Consider the following 14,791-nt stretch of genomic DNA (forward strand, 5'->3'; position numbering starts at 1 on the left):
GACCTGAAAATGAATGCCTATCTGTCTCCTGTATTCAGTGATCTGGGTATTGTGTGGGACCTGGTTGTGAATGAGAGATTTTTTCTGAACAAACCTGGCTCGTGTTACACAGCACTTTGCTGGTGGCTTAGGGGGTCTTGCAAGTGGCTATTGTCAATCAGCACAGCTGCCCTGCAAGGGTTCTCCTAGGGGGCCTTCACTTAAAAAATTGATTGTTTTGTTCACCTTTGCTGGAAAGGTGGAAAAGGCTACTTTTACAGTTATTGAGTAGAATTGCATAACACGAAGTCCAAGAAAAAGTAAAAATTTAGACAATTTAAAAGGCTCATTTCTGGTTTTAGGATCTTTTCTATTGATATATTTGTTGTTACTGTTAAGCCGTTATTAGAAACACCTGAGTTAAACTGGGTCAGCCTTGAGAAGCTGCATGTTTCTTTAGCTTTCTTCAGGGAACAACTCATAATATGCATCTTTTCCCTTTAGACACAGTCTTCAGAAGCTGCATGTTTCTCCAACAGTGTGATTTCTACAGGGAACAACTCATAATATGCATCTTTTCCCTCTTAGACATAGCCTTGAGAAGCTACATGTTTCTATAGCATTGCGCTTTCTTAGGGGAACAACTCATAGTATAGATATTTTCCCTTTTAGACATAGCCTTGAGAGGCTTCATGTTTCTTTAGCAGTGTGCTTTATTAGGGGAACAACTCATAGTATAAATATTTTCCCTTTTAGACATAGCCTTGAGAAGCTGCATGTTTCTTCAGCAGCGTGCTTTCTTAGGGGAACAACTCATAGTATGCATCATTTCCCTTTTGGATATAGCATTGACTCTTGATTGAGAAGCTGCACGTTTCTATAGCAGTTTGCTTTCTTCAGGGAACAACTATTTTAGACATTGTATAATCATCTGGTGTATTTTGCCAGCCAGTAGGTACCCCAAGTATGAGTAATGAGGCTGTTTAACGTGATCGAGGCACTTCTAGTCCTAGCTGCCTTTTTGACAGAATTGTATCCAACAGTTTCTCTGGTGAACAACTTTTAAATCATATCCATAGCTTACTTTCCAGACATACTCACATAGCCCTATCTGTCTTGTTAACAGAGTACAAAAGAAATGCTTTCGCCTTGCATTTTGTTCCCATAAAAGCCACAACACTAACCATGACCCTTTACCTAGATTAGATATTGTTACGTAACTGTCAGTTCTACTATTTAATTTATCCCAGACCAGTATTTTTACTGAGATTATCAATTTCACTTTATGACATTTGACAGTTTCTTCCTAATCGAGATATTTCAAGTCAGACATTCTTTCTAGCAATTTATCATACAGTCATTCTCTTATCTCAGAAACTATTGCAACCCTTGACACTGCTCTGTATGATAAAGGACATGCTTTTCTCTGTGTTAAAATACAAGTTGAGATAAAGAATCGAAAATTTGTTTAGCTGTTTAATCTTTACGCACATGGAAGTTATGTCTGATATAGGATGAAAGCAAATATGTATGTCATGTTGTGTTGCAGTGCTTGCTACATAGGGCTCGAAATACCACCTGCATATGCAGGTTAGTGCAGGTAAAATTGGAGCTGTGCAGGTATTTCTGGTGTCTACCTGCACCTATCCTGCACTGGTCCATGCTTAGGGTTTTTTATACATAGATGTCCAATGATGTAGGTGTATGTGGATTGTTACTACCTGCATTGACTGTTATGACCTATTATTAAAATATAGAAAAAATAGTAACGGTTCCTCAACAATTTTAGTATGATCTATACTTTTTAGATTCAGAGCGGTGCAGGTAAAATTTGTCTGGTGCAGGTTATTTTCAATGTTACCTGCACCAGTGCAAGTATGCAGAAAAAAGTATTTCGAGCCCTGCTACATTTACTCATAGTCTGGGCTATGCACTTAGCATTGGCAGACACCACTACTATGTAATGCATTCTGCCTATGTGCCTCTTGCAGTAACATAACCTGGATACTGGGACATTGTAAAGATATTTGCCATGAGAAGCCATGTTGGTCGACCAACACATAATTATTACTAATGACAGTTGTGTGGGGTGGGAGGGTTGCTAGTTACTGGGATGCCGTCTTCCTGTACTTAGTGCTAATCATCTCCCAAAGGTACACAAAACCACCTCTAAACATGCTAATTACACAGGCTATTGTGTGCTATTAACACCTGGAGTGGGAGAGCCCATACCTAATATTGCTCATGCTGTGTTTACAATCTCACTAGAAGAAACAGCAAATAAAACAAGCCAACAAACATTTAGATATGAGAAGGGGTGACCTTGTATCCTTGGCTATAAAATGTGAGCTGTAGTGATGCTGCATTGCATAAAAAAAATAGAAAAATGTTATCTGAAGAAAAGGTATCATGAGTCCTCTTTGATCTGAGGTTCGTCAGCTTTCCTTTTTTTAAATCTTTTATCTGACATCTAAAAAAATGGATTACAAGCTTATGAATATCAAAACTATACATATAATATACTAGTTCTTTGGAGTAAAACTAACTGTAAACCCGATATTGAGAAATAAAGTTGTGAACAACATGGGACTAGTTTTCGCTACTGGTTGCCACCTCCCCTAATGCTGCTTGTGTTGTTGTGTACCAATGGCAGGTGTATTTGTTTATCATCATCCCGTGTACTCAGCAAACTACAGGACAGTTCCTAACATTGGGACCAGACAATAAGGACTCCATTCCCCCTCCCACCAACACTCTACACTGTGTGTCCAACAAACAGGAATGGTGCTTCAGTGTTTGCCCTGCGTTAGCTATGACGTCTACGGTATTTCCTTGGACACACAGTGGACCAATGCAGGGATTTGTTAAAGTCCTTGGCTGTGTTTGAGTTTGTATTTTCTGTTAAAAGCTTGATGCAGTTGAAAGGGAGACTGTCATATAATTCTTTGTTCAAGATTTAGTGAATTGCAGTCAACTTCAACTTCAGTTTCTGTGAAATCTATAACCCCAGCTTTTTAGAGTAAATGAGACTGTAAGAAATATATCTCACACTCGACAGATAAGAAATTTTAAACAATTGCCATGTATTAGCATTCTGGAGAGTATTTGAAGGAAACGATGTACATGTCTGTATGTATGATAAATGTAGTACAGTAATAGCATTTTGAAACCCTCACTATGCTTGGTAATCTGCATTGTATACTTGGGAAGCTTGAGGGCCCTTGGATTGATAGCATGGAAGTCCCACAAGTGCTCCCCCTTTTAATCTGCGCCTTTGCGATTTGGCACAGGGTAGATGTTCAAAATTGTTTTGAAGATTGCCCAGGCATCTCTCGAGGCCTGGAGTATGTGATAGAACATGCAATTTTGATCCATGGCCAAGCTTTTTAATGTATTTTTTAGGTCAGAGGGACAGAAAAGGTTTGGCTTTGCGCTGTGTAAGCACAGAATATTCATCAGTGTATACCTTGCTCACACAAAAATAAACAATGTTGCGATAAAGGACTGAACAATAACAGCTCTGATACTGAAAACGCAACACTAGTCTCGGTGACTCCATGATGAAGGCCTAAGCTTTAACTGAAGCGTTTTCAATTGCAGTTTATATTAAATTAAGGATAATCTAATTGATTTGGGCGGAAGTAAAGTGGCCAGGTTGCCAGAGGTCGTGACATAAGTGAAACATCAGCACTTGTGTTTGTTTGAGTTTCTCCCAGGTTGGGAAAGTTTGTTTTTAGACCAGACCTCTGTAGTTAGCCCAGAATTATGTTTGTTAAAAGAGAGGGAACAGATTTAGCCAAACTCTAACTGAAAGAAACCATCTGGTATGCCCTTGACTTGAAGTAAAAGTGGGAACTGTTATGGCTAATTTTTGACATCTTGATTTGTTTGATTTGTGCAAGTAGTAGATTTTACTACTTCTAATATCTACCGGTAGTCCTTATAATGGATGATTTCATTTGTAAATATAGAACTTTTTGATATCTTTCTTAAAATTACCTTGCATTTGAAGATAAAAGAATTTGCTAAAACCCCCTCTTGTAACTCTATATTGGAATATTCCTTATCTTTCCAAATGGCCTGTTTAGGCCAAAGGGCACATACTTCTGTGGTATTTTAAGTGCCCTCCCAATATCGATCAATTGAGGTGTCATACACAAGTATGTTACTTAACAGTTGTTTATACAAATTACAGAACTTATTCAACATCAAAATGTTGAACTTATGTAGGGTAGAATCTATTTATTTACATGGTTTATTTTTAAGATGACCAAAATATACCAGTTAGAAATCTTGATTTATAGGAATGGTGGTTTTTCCTTATTTGGTCGTAGTCCAAACATTGGTGCTCATTAGCACACAAGACTAATGACCTGACATGTCAAAGGTCACAAGGCCATGACCTTACGATGAACCATTGATAACCGCTGTGTGTTTAGCTGGTCCTGGATTTGAGAAGGTACATAGCATGTGTAGATATGGCTAATTCTGTGGTTTGGGGGAATTGACAAAGGTTTACCAGAATTGAATTGACCTTGAACAGTTAAGTTTTTAAAATTGAAAACATTTTGATGATAGCTCAGAGTAAAGTTGCTATATAGGAAAAAGCCAAACATACAGTATTTTTAACATCATGTTGATATGAAATATGCCTTTTGGTCCTATTGTATAATGAAAGGTTGTGACCCTCTTTCTTTTGTGAGAAGAGTCCTTCATATTCTGTTACCTGAACCGTAATATTACAAGTAGTGTGAAAAAGCACTTAACAGTATGTCAATGCACAAATAGCCAAGAGTCTCTCCAACTACTCTTTTGTATCCATATATGTTTAGGAGAAGGGTAAATGTTGCAGCGTCAACAGTAAGGCAGATTTTTTATGTCAATGTTTACGAAATACATTCTTTTATTTTAAAAACATTTTAGTGTTACATCCTCCTCATCCATCTTTGAATAAGAATCCTTTTTTTGCCATTAAACCCGGAGAGAGAAAAATGACAGGAAAGACCAATCATATTAGATTAGGCTATAATTTGAGACCCAAGAGCAGGTGTTCCGGAAATGTTGGTTAACCTGTATTGTGATTTTACAACCCCAAGATCATCGTTAAATCCACAGGTCTATTCATACATGTTAAATGGGCCAATTATGGCTTACTGCATGAATTTGGTGATTACAATTACCTACACAGTGTGCTGTACTATGGAAGTAATGGTACTATGGGGTAAAAATGTAGCCTGGTATCCAGCCGTATTATACTTATAGTTCTTGGGTCTCGACAAAAGAGACTCTGAAGCTATAATACAGCTGGATACCAGGCTAGGTAAAATAATTTTTTTTGTATTCAATGTTTAATAAGAAGGAGGAAGGGAACATAAACTTGTTTCTACCTTGTCACCTTGAATTGTTAATGACCTAGCACTATCAGTTGATAAATGACAAGTACAATGTGAAAAGTGAAATAGAGTAATACTGTAATAAGGACCTGTAGTCACCTTGGGGGTCCTTGCTGTGATTGTATGCCACGGGCAGGTGTGCTCAGTCTTGCAAACACACCTGTGGTTACACCTGGCTTCTTATAGCTCCTTATCTCTAGTTCCAAAATTGTTCCAATCTTTCCTCAAGGCCAGTATGAAGTGTTTACATCTGCGTACTTACTCTTTGGCCAGAACATCTAAATTTCCTCCATAGTCAATGGGAGAAGTTTGTGGCGATGCCTGACTTACAGAAAGAACATTAGCTTATCTTCAAGCTTCCAGCTTGTCTGGTGGAAATGTTCATGCAATGCTTTAGACCAGGGCTCTAGCCAGCTCAAAATTTTTTTCCGTCAGCCAATTCCCATTGTCACGAAAATCGCGAAAACACTCTTCCATGAGTTAGAAAGACTGAACTGAGACCTTGAAAAATGGGTTTTAATGAGATTATCGTATGCTAAAGGGCGCCGACACACTTCGTCAACAATAATAACAACAGCAAAACAAACAGCGTGTGGCTTTTACGTCCGTAGACGGCATCCCCAAGCCGCCTGTAGCTTCCACCAAGGATTTTTGTCCGTCACACGCAGCAAATTTCCGTCAATTGATGGAAAAACGGACGCTGGCTAGAGCCCTGCTTTAGACTGACACTACGCCTTAAAACTATCTCCAAGATTTTCAGCATCGCCTTTTCGGAATGTCACAGTTGCAACAAGAGTTAGACACAACAAAAAGAAATGAAAAATGGAGAAGGAAAGCGTGACCATATGACAGATGCAGTTAGCGTTTGTCGCACCCATGTCCAACATGACTTGGCAGCCAAAAGTAGGGGCAAAGTAGGGTTAACATATATGATTATGAATGCTTGAAACTCAAGATATCCTTCATGGAAAGAAGTTTATTGAAATGCATGACTTTAGGGCATGAATGTTAAACTCATTGTTAAACTTACAGCATGTTTTTTTGGAAAATGTTGGGGACTATCACCTACTCCTTGAGTCCTTAAGAATATTTGAAGATTTTCAGAATCGGAATGTCACGGTTACAACAAGACAACAAAAGGAAAGACAGATATGAAGAAGGAAAGTGTGACCATATGACAGAGGCCGTTAGCGTTTGTCACGCCCGTGCCCCACATGACATGGCCGCCAAAAGAAGGGTCAAAGGTCATGTTCATGGGTCAGTTTTGGGAATGGAAGGGAATTCTGGGTATGTGACAACCTAGCGTGAGAATTTCATGGTGCATATCAGTTCTGAATAGCCAAACAAGACCAGAATATTGCTCATACCAACTTGCGTATAGATTTTGCGTGTGTAGCGCTTTGTTTGCCATTTTCATTGAGTTTATTACTAATATTAGAAGCAGTCGTTGTAAAAGAAACTTCTTGCTGAGCCATTGGCTTCTTTGGCAACAGTACATTGATCATTTAGGTAAATGTATCTGTAGGTGTATTTAGTTATGGTATCTACTCTATGCAGGAATTTGATTAAAATGAAGCATGGATATTTAGACTGAATGGTTTATTATATGATGGTATTAAGAGAAATGTTTCCCCCTATAATAAATAGATATTAAATGTAATTTATAAAAGAACTGCAGTGAGCATATTTGAGGTTATGTCTAACTCTAAGTAAAATGTCAGAAGAGGAGTCTGAAGTGATGAAGATGGATTGGTAACTGGGCATAGTATCTTTGCAATAATAATTTCTATTAAAAGAAATGCACACAATATTAAAGGAAAAGCCTATGTGATATATACTGACATAGTATGAAAGAGACAAAAGGGAGCCTATAATGCTGTTAGAAATATACCACAAGATTGATTGTCAGTTGAGTTTATCAAAAGAAGGCTTGTTCATATTTTGGGAGGGTAAATTACAAAAGTTATATTTGAAATTTGCTCACTCAATATTTGTGGAAAACTGTGGTGTCATTGCTCATGATCGGAGGATGAATTGAACTGAACAGAATTTCAAGTCCTTATGAACTTCAGATTCGTAGCTCACAAAAGGTGCAGATTTCAAAGTGCTTATGTACATTGGTGTGAGAACCATGCAGGGTACAGGTCACATACAGCTGTGTTCAGTGCCAGCTCTGAAGATTCGGTCTCTTCGGTACATTCCTCACTACAAAAGCCGGGCATTCCTACACACACTTTTTGTTCCTCAGAGAATCACTGAAAGGCAACCTATAATTTGGTTCAGTTCACTTGTTGAAGAGTTTTTGAAAAGTTGGAAAGAAGACACAATGGAGTTACCAGATGTTATTCTAAAACACTTGTTTTTAGAGCTTTAAAAAGAAGGTAAACATGTGTTTTGTGCTATGTAATTTTTTGGCTTTCACTGAAAAGGTAGACATTCTCTGGTATTATTATATACTAGTATCCCAAACATCAAGGACTATTGACAGGTGTTGCCTTTTATTATTGTCAATGTTGAACCTCAAATTTTCATTTCCAATTAAGCTATGAAGGCAATAGCTTCAAAGTTTGATTTGGAAAAACATTGTGTGAACACAACTACAGAAGACTATAGTTTATTTTGTTGGTGGTGGTTCCAGAAATGTAGCTTAGAAGTTTTGAATATATTTTCTATTCAAACTATTAGTTGTACATGTGGTTTGGCAAAATCTTGAAAATATGAACATCTCTCATTGCATCTTTCAGGTGTTGATAGGTTAACAAGGTACTCCTCCACAAGGCAAAAGGCCAACATCTCTTTTGTTTAGTTTGGAAGAAAGTTTGACCTTTTCCTTATCTAATACTTTGAGAACACTTGAGCCTTTGTTTCCACTCTCCAACCTTCCTCCCGGTAGTTAAGACGTGCCAGGTAACTATGCCGTGCACCTGAAAGAACCTGGGCATTCTCTACATAACTCAGAAGCAGTGGGGGAACCTCCTACTGAATCCACACAAAAGGCTTCTCACATTTTTGCAAACTTGCTGAGCAAATAATATCATCAAAGGCTGAAGCCTGAGGACTTGAAGTTTGATGATAGGATTCAAACAACTTAAATGTTTTTAAGGCTCATGTTTTATTGGATTTTAGTGACGCAAGTGTAAATTTTGTATTCTACATAATCAATAATGATAAAGTATTGAAGAGAAGGCAAGTAACAGTGAAACTAACCAATGATGTTCGATAGCATTTTTGTAATTGTTGTCAATGTTAATAACTAATATTAGTTGATCTAAAATGTACAGAAGTCAATAGAATCACTTGTGCTTTGTAAATTTGTCTACTTAGAGATGGATTTTACTTTCCAAAAACAATATTAGCTCTGTTTTACTTTGGTGCTTTCAAAGAAAGCAGCAGAACTCCTGAGACTACCGTTGTGTACATCATGTGTGTAATGTGTGTGACTTTCTGTCAGTGAGAAAGATTACTTGAAAAGTATGTATACTGTACATGGAAACGCAGGCATTCTGCTTATTTTACACTTCAGCATATTGTTTAAAACTTGGCATCTTTGCCAGTATACACAGTATCATGCACTTATAATCCCTAGTGTACTTGAACTAGTTATTTGGTTAGAGTTTGCTGTTGCCAGTTTTCAAAGTGGTTGCCAGAACTTGAGCCCAAAGAATTAGGCTACAACAAGTTATTTCATTGGTTCGTTGAAGTGACTGAATGACTGACAGAATAAGAGTAATTACCCAAACTTGCAATGCATAAATTTGTAGATCTAACTTCTAAGAGGTACATTTATACTTAGCATGGCCTTGTAATGTTATATTCCGTAAAGTCAACACATGTTTCCAGCCAAATATGAAAAGAAAATTAGAAAAAGATGTACCCAATCATATTGCAAGTACATGTTTGTTGTCATTTATTTTTAGAATATGATGGCAAATGTTGAAAAAGGATCCAACTCGTTTGTAACACAAATTTGTTGTTGTTGTTTACAGTCGTCGGACTACTGGATCCACGTGAAGAACCTAGAGAGCGATGAAGGCGGGATCCTCGACGCTGATGACCAACTGTGCGATGTGGCGGATGATAGAGAAAAGGTTGGTCAAACCATTAGAAATGGAAAAACACTCGCATGATATACACAAGTCATACATACATACATACACTGTATGCATACTCACAGACACACACACACATGCATGCACACACATACACACACACACATCCTAGTATTAGTAAAAAATGTACGTCAATGAAGGTAAGACATCCACGTAGTAAGATCACAAAATCCCAAACCGGTGCTGTCCAGCTGGATAACTTCGAATTTTTTTATTGCACCACCCAGATAATTGCACGAAATACGCTAGCAAAAGGTGTGTGCAATTAAACGGCTTCTATTGTACAATGTGCGGTACCACCAACCATAGTACTGACCTGCTCTGGCCTGACCCGACCATGAGACCAGGATCACACCCTGCCAACATGTCTTCACCAAAACATGTGGCCTGGATTCCTGACTCTGCTCAGAACATCTTGTTTTTCACCCACTGACAATGACAGCCCTGTTTTCCACAGGCTACTGAAGGGCCTTGCTATTTGGACAGTCAGCACTTGGTGAGAGTCAAACTGGGGGTAATCCTAAAAGTAGGGCGTTGAACACAAATACTCAAAACTGAGAAGACTTCAGAGAGTAGATATTATATTATAATATATATCTCTTGTTGATTGATATCAATTTCTTGTAGCTTAGTTGTTGAAGGTCTCACAAGGCTTTAAGTTAAGTTTAAGGCTGGTGTCCAGTTTAACTAGGAATTTTTATAGTCACTATGATTTGAATACTAGCCAACTGGGAGTTGCCTTGACATTTTTGAAGTGCCCTCAAGTTATCTTTGAACTTAATTTCACAGTACAGGGTCGACATTGAAACAACAGGATAGGGGGGCAGAATTTTTTTTTGCCAAAAAGTGATCACCACAAAAAACCCTCCAACATTGAACCACCCTGATAATGTCTACTGGCACTGCATCTGTTATCAGTATTATCTGTGTTATGTTGGTTGTTGGGAGGAAGGTAAACATGTTTCAAGGCCACCCATCTTTTATTTGTGTTGTGTTGGACAAAACAACATCAAATGGCTTGAGTTGTTTTTGAAGATTTCACATTTGTTGTTTCAAACTATCTGTTGCTTTTCCAACTTTCCAAATTTGAGGACAATCTTCATTTTATAGAACTTCATTATAAAACGTGGTCTTCTCATGCCTTCCCATTGCTATACTGAAGGTGAAAATCAACATTACACAGTTAGATGTGGTAAAAGATCTTTCTCGTTCAGCACAGGTGCATTTTGTACAAGTTTTGTTGACAGAAGATGTGGGTGGTAGAGCATGGTGTGTGACAAAATGTCTGCACCTCTGTTTTGAGTGCAAGCAAAACTTGACTTCCAGCAACAAAAGACCTCATGCAGACTTCAGGCTCAGATTCTGTCAGTGGCAGAGAACTTGAGAGATGACAAGAAAGATTCTGGTAAAAATAGATTCAAAGTTTGTACAATCTGATGCCATGTGTCAACTATGTTTAGCCCTCATATCTGATTGTCAAACACTTGTATGTTTACCGTTATAGTGTCAAAGATCATAGGTCACCACCTGACATATTTGTGTAGTGAGAACACAATACAACAATCAGTCAGGTGTGACTGTGTGGTCTAAAAATGGTAATACAGTACCTGTGTAGTAGCAAGTACTCCCAAGTGTTTCGCAGTGTTTCATTGTATCAAACTTCAAAGTGCAGTTGCACCAAACGACCTGTCAAACCTTACCTATTTCCAAATCTAGCTGTTGTTCAAGTTATGTCTTGTAAGGATTCCCGTACTGTACTTTCACAGTTATTTATACAATCATTACCACATGATATATATATTACATATTACACTTTGGTTTGAATATCCAAATGCTCCTTTTAGAAAAGGCAAAACAGAGATTTCTTGTGCACATGGGAAACACTACAAAGGGTGAGACATCTTACAACACACAAACATTCCTGCAAGTGAGTGACTATATCTACCTGTCATGCTCAGTTGTGCATGTAGGCAGGAGCTCACAGTTAGTATTCCTGTGTAGTAGTACAGACGTTCTAAGTCTTTTCCACAGGCTGAAACAGAGTAGGCTTAATCTGGGTTTAAGTTTAGCTGATCCTGAATTAGCTTGTGTACAACAGTCTGACCTACTGTGGTACGGGTGATTCTTTGACTTAAAACTCGCATCATTGCAATCGGGACAACCTGTCGTAAACAAAGATGCTTTCTTAGATCTTTTATCTGACAAAATGATTTCTAATGTGAAAGTCTAGACTAAAGTTTAAAAGGCATAGCCTGATTCAGTATCTGATAAACATTTCAACATAAAATCTAAGCTAAAATGTATGAAACATCACTTTCACATCAATAGTCTACATGTATGTGTGTATTAATTTAGTGGCAATGCAGCATATTAAATGATATCTTTTTGACACAAATTAATAAGCAACGATGGAGGTTAGACATCCAGGTAATAAGAATGCAAGGCAACAGTTACACAGGCAACTAGAAATGGTCAGTCAAATTTCAGATAGTGTCTATCTTTCGTCTGTCATTGGATGAGTGTCTGGATTTACCTGAGCTTTATCATTTGGAGACACTTCTAAGATGGTTCAGTAGAAAACTTGAGACCCAATGACTGCTGAGTTTACTGTGGATGATTTTACAGTCCAGTTTGACCAATGTTTTGTTTCGTTTGACTTGATGTTATTATTAGCGTGTAGAACACAGAAAGACAGTACATACCTGGCCCTACATTAGCCTTGGGTTATTTAGTTTGTTGGTACAAGACGTGTTGTTTTTGTCCCCCATGGCGGCTATGTTAGGAACATGTGGTGGGGTCGTGCATTGTACAAGGGGACGCTTGACCTAAACTAAGGCTTAAGAATGTGTCGTGGCCAAACAGTACATATCAACCTGCTATTTGTAAAATGATCAGTCTTGCCTATGTCTACGTTGAATGGTGACAGTTAAGTACTATGTGTAGGTGACAATGTAATTGTTGTATACATGTATATGTAGCCATCGTTTGAATTTCATATCCTACTCAAGCTACCTGCTGGAAAGACAAAAGACGAGGAAACAACAAGTCACATTCATTGTCGTATTCCAGTTGTCACAAGTTGTATAACTGACATTAAAAGTTCTATTCTGTGATAACATGTACTGTAGATGTTACATAATGGCATTGAATACCTCTTGAAATGTGACACTGTATTTCGAGAGACCCATTAGCATTTGTCACATTACACAAGAATGACATCTTTCTACAGTATGTGTTTGTTTAACTCAGTACATATACTTAAAACTTACATAACATACATGTATACTATAATACTAATAGCATACATATCAAAGATACAACAACATTGGCAGTTGATTTTCTAAGGCAACAAGAAGCCTTATATATACCAAATTACCAATAATTGACATATTTCCTGTCATTGAGGAACACCGTTAGAATAAAGAAATTAGGTCTTAAACAGGTTTAAAATGCATGTCAAATGTCCTCATTGTTAAAACTAGTCAGGCTTTAAGCCGCTTTTTTTGTAACAGTTATCTCAACACATGACTTGGTTTCACCCATTGTTAGTGCTCGTAACAGAACTTCCCATCTAAATGGTACATTAGGCTGTTAAGTGTTTTCTCATTCGACAAGCCCACAAGCAGTAACGACACGTGTATCAAACAGCTTCTTACCTGTCGTCAGGTTACCTGGCCACCTGGTCAGGTATTGTGTTCTCTTCAGGTGTGCTAGAGTGTCATTAATCAGTTCAGACAGTGGAAACAGTGTCGATTTCTTGTTTCGGGGCACTTTGGGATGCTTGAGTTGGCTTTTGGTTGTTTGTATTCCTTTCACGTGTGTTGAGAGACAGTATGTAAGAGATGTATCATTATCTAGGCAAGGTAGATCTAATACCAGTGATTTGTATCTGCTATGTCATGGATATAGGGTTTAGAAGCTTCATTCAAAGTTGTTCTCTTGGGGTAAGGGAAAGAATAGGGAATCTCCAACAGTATTATGATGGAGAATGAAAAAAAAAAAAAACGCAAAAATAAACACTGCTGCAAACCTGTGAGTCTGTACCCACTATGAAACAAATAAATAGTAAATGTATGCAGTCCCTGGTGATACTCAACATGCTTTAACACTGAATTGTGTTTATATTACACAAACTTCAACAATGCATATTAAAATCAGACTATGGTATATACATATGGTCAGACTCTGAGTACAGATACTAGTAATAAAAAACAAAGATAATGTACACATACTGGCACCAATTGAGTCACAAGAACGTCTCAAGAATATATCCCTTTTCTTTCCTTCAGTTGATAGCCAACTATGAAGAACAGGATGCCCCGCCGGTGCCCCACAATGGCGGAGACGGCACCAGCGCCAGCTCGGTCGGCACAGAGAGCCCCGACATCTTCCAGGGCGACCACGACAGGGGCAGCTTCCAGCACTATGAGGATGAGGGGGTTGACGTGTCAAACGCTATGCTTAAGAAAAGTAAGGACATTTCTTTAAGAAGCAATTCTCAGACTTATACTATCTAACTCAAAGGAACTTGGACTCCGACTGTATACTATAACCAGAAGTTCAGTCTTTGCCAAGGAAGCCCAAATTCCCTTATGTTGGAAGTGAAAGAAAGAAAAAATCCTAGACTTTGGCTATCTAACTCAAAGGAACTTGGACTTCCCCAATTTCCGACTCTATAAGTCTTTGCCAAGTAAGTCCAAACCCTTAACGTTGGAAGTAAAAAGGAATCTGTTTAAGAAACGAATCCCAGACTTTGGCTAACTCCATGCTTAAGAAAAGAAAAGGCATCTTTTTAAGAAACAAATCCCAGAAGTTGACTATCTAACTCAAAGAAACTTCAGGGATAAACAAGTCCACTAGCCCTATTGTCCAGGGCAAGTGAAAGTGCTCTTCGGGCAAGTGCATGTCCTACCCCACTTGTCCGATCGGGCAAGTAAGATTTTTCCACTGATTTTAGTGCAATTTTGATATACTTGTTACTTTTTACAGTCATGACATCAAGCAATTGTCTACAGAGAATTCCATTGCTGGAAGTGAAAATGCATATACTAGTAACAGTGACATTTGAATTTTGGGCAAGTGAAAAATTGGTTCGGGCAAGTACATTTTTTATGTGCTTGCCCGATAGGACAAGTGGATTTTAGAAAACTTGTACAACCCTGAACTTGCCAAGGATTTACCCAATTTCCGACTGTATAATTCCAGTCTTTGCCAAGGAAGTTCAAATTCCCTTATTTTGGATGTGAAAAGAAATCCCAGACTTTGGGACCTTGGACCTACCCAATTTCCGACTGACGACTGTATAACTCG

General features: G+C 38.1%; 1 protein-coding gene across 1 annotated transcript in view; it reads left to right on the plus strand.

Moving 5' to 3' along the window:
• Window positions 1–14,791, plus strand: part of LOC118424948 (partitioning defective 3 homolog B-like) — a 57,191-nt gene that overhangs the window by 14,129 nt on the left and 28,271 nt on the right. The window contains exons 3-4 of the mRNA XM_035833755.1: window positions 9,359–9,460; window positions 13,771–13,951. Of these exons, the coding sequence (XP_035689648.1) occupies window positions 9,359–9,460; window positions 13,771–13,951 (283 nt within the window). The remainder of the gene's footprint in view (window positions 1–9,358; window positions 9,461–13,770; window positions 13,952–14,791) is intronic.

Source organism: Branchiostoma floridae, chromosome 10 (genome assembly GCF_000003815.2).
Source record: "Branchiostoma floridae strain S238N-H82 chromosome 10, Bfl_VNyyK, whole genome shotgun sequence".
In the NCBI taxonomy this organism is placed as follows: Eukaryota; Metazoa; Chordata; class Leptocardii; order Amphioxiformes; family Branchiostomatidae; genus Branchiostoma; species Branchiostoma floridae.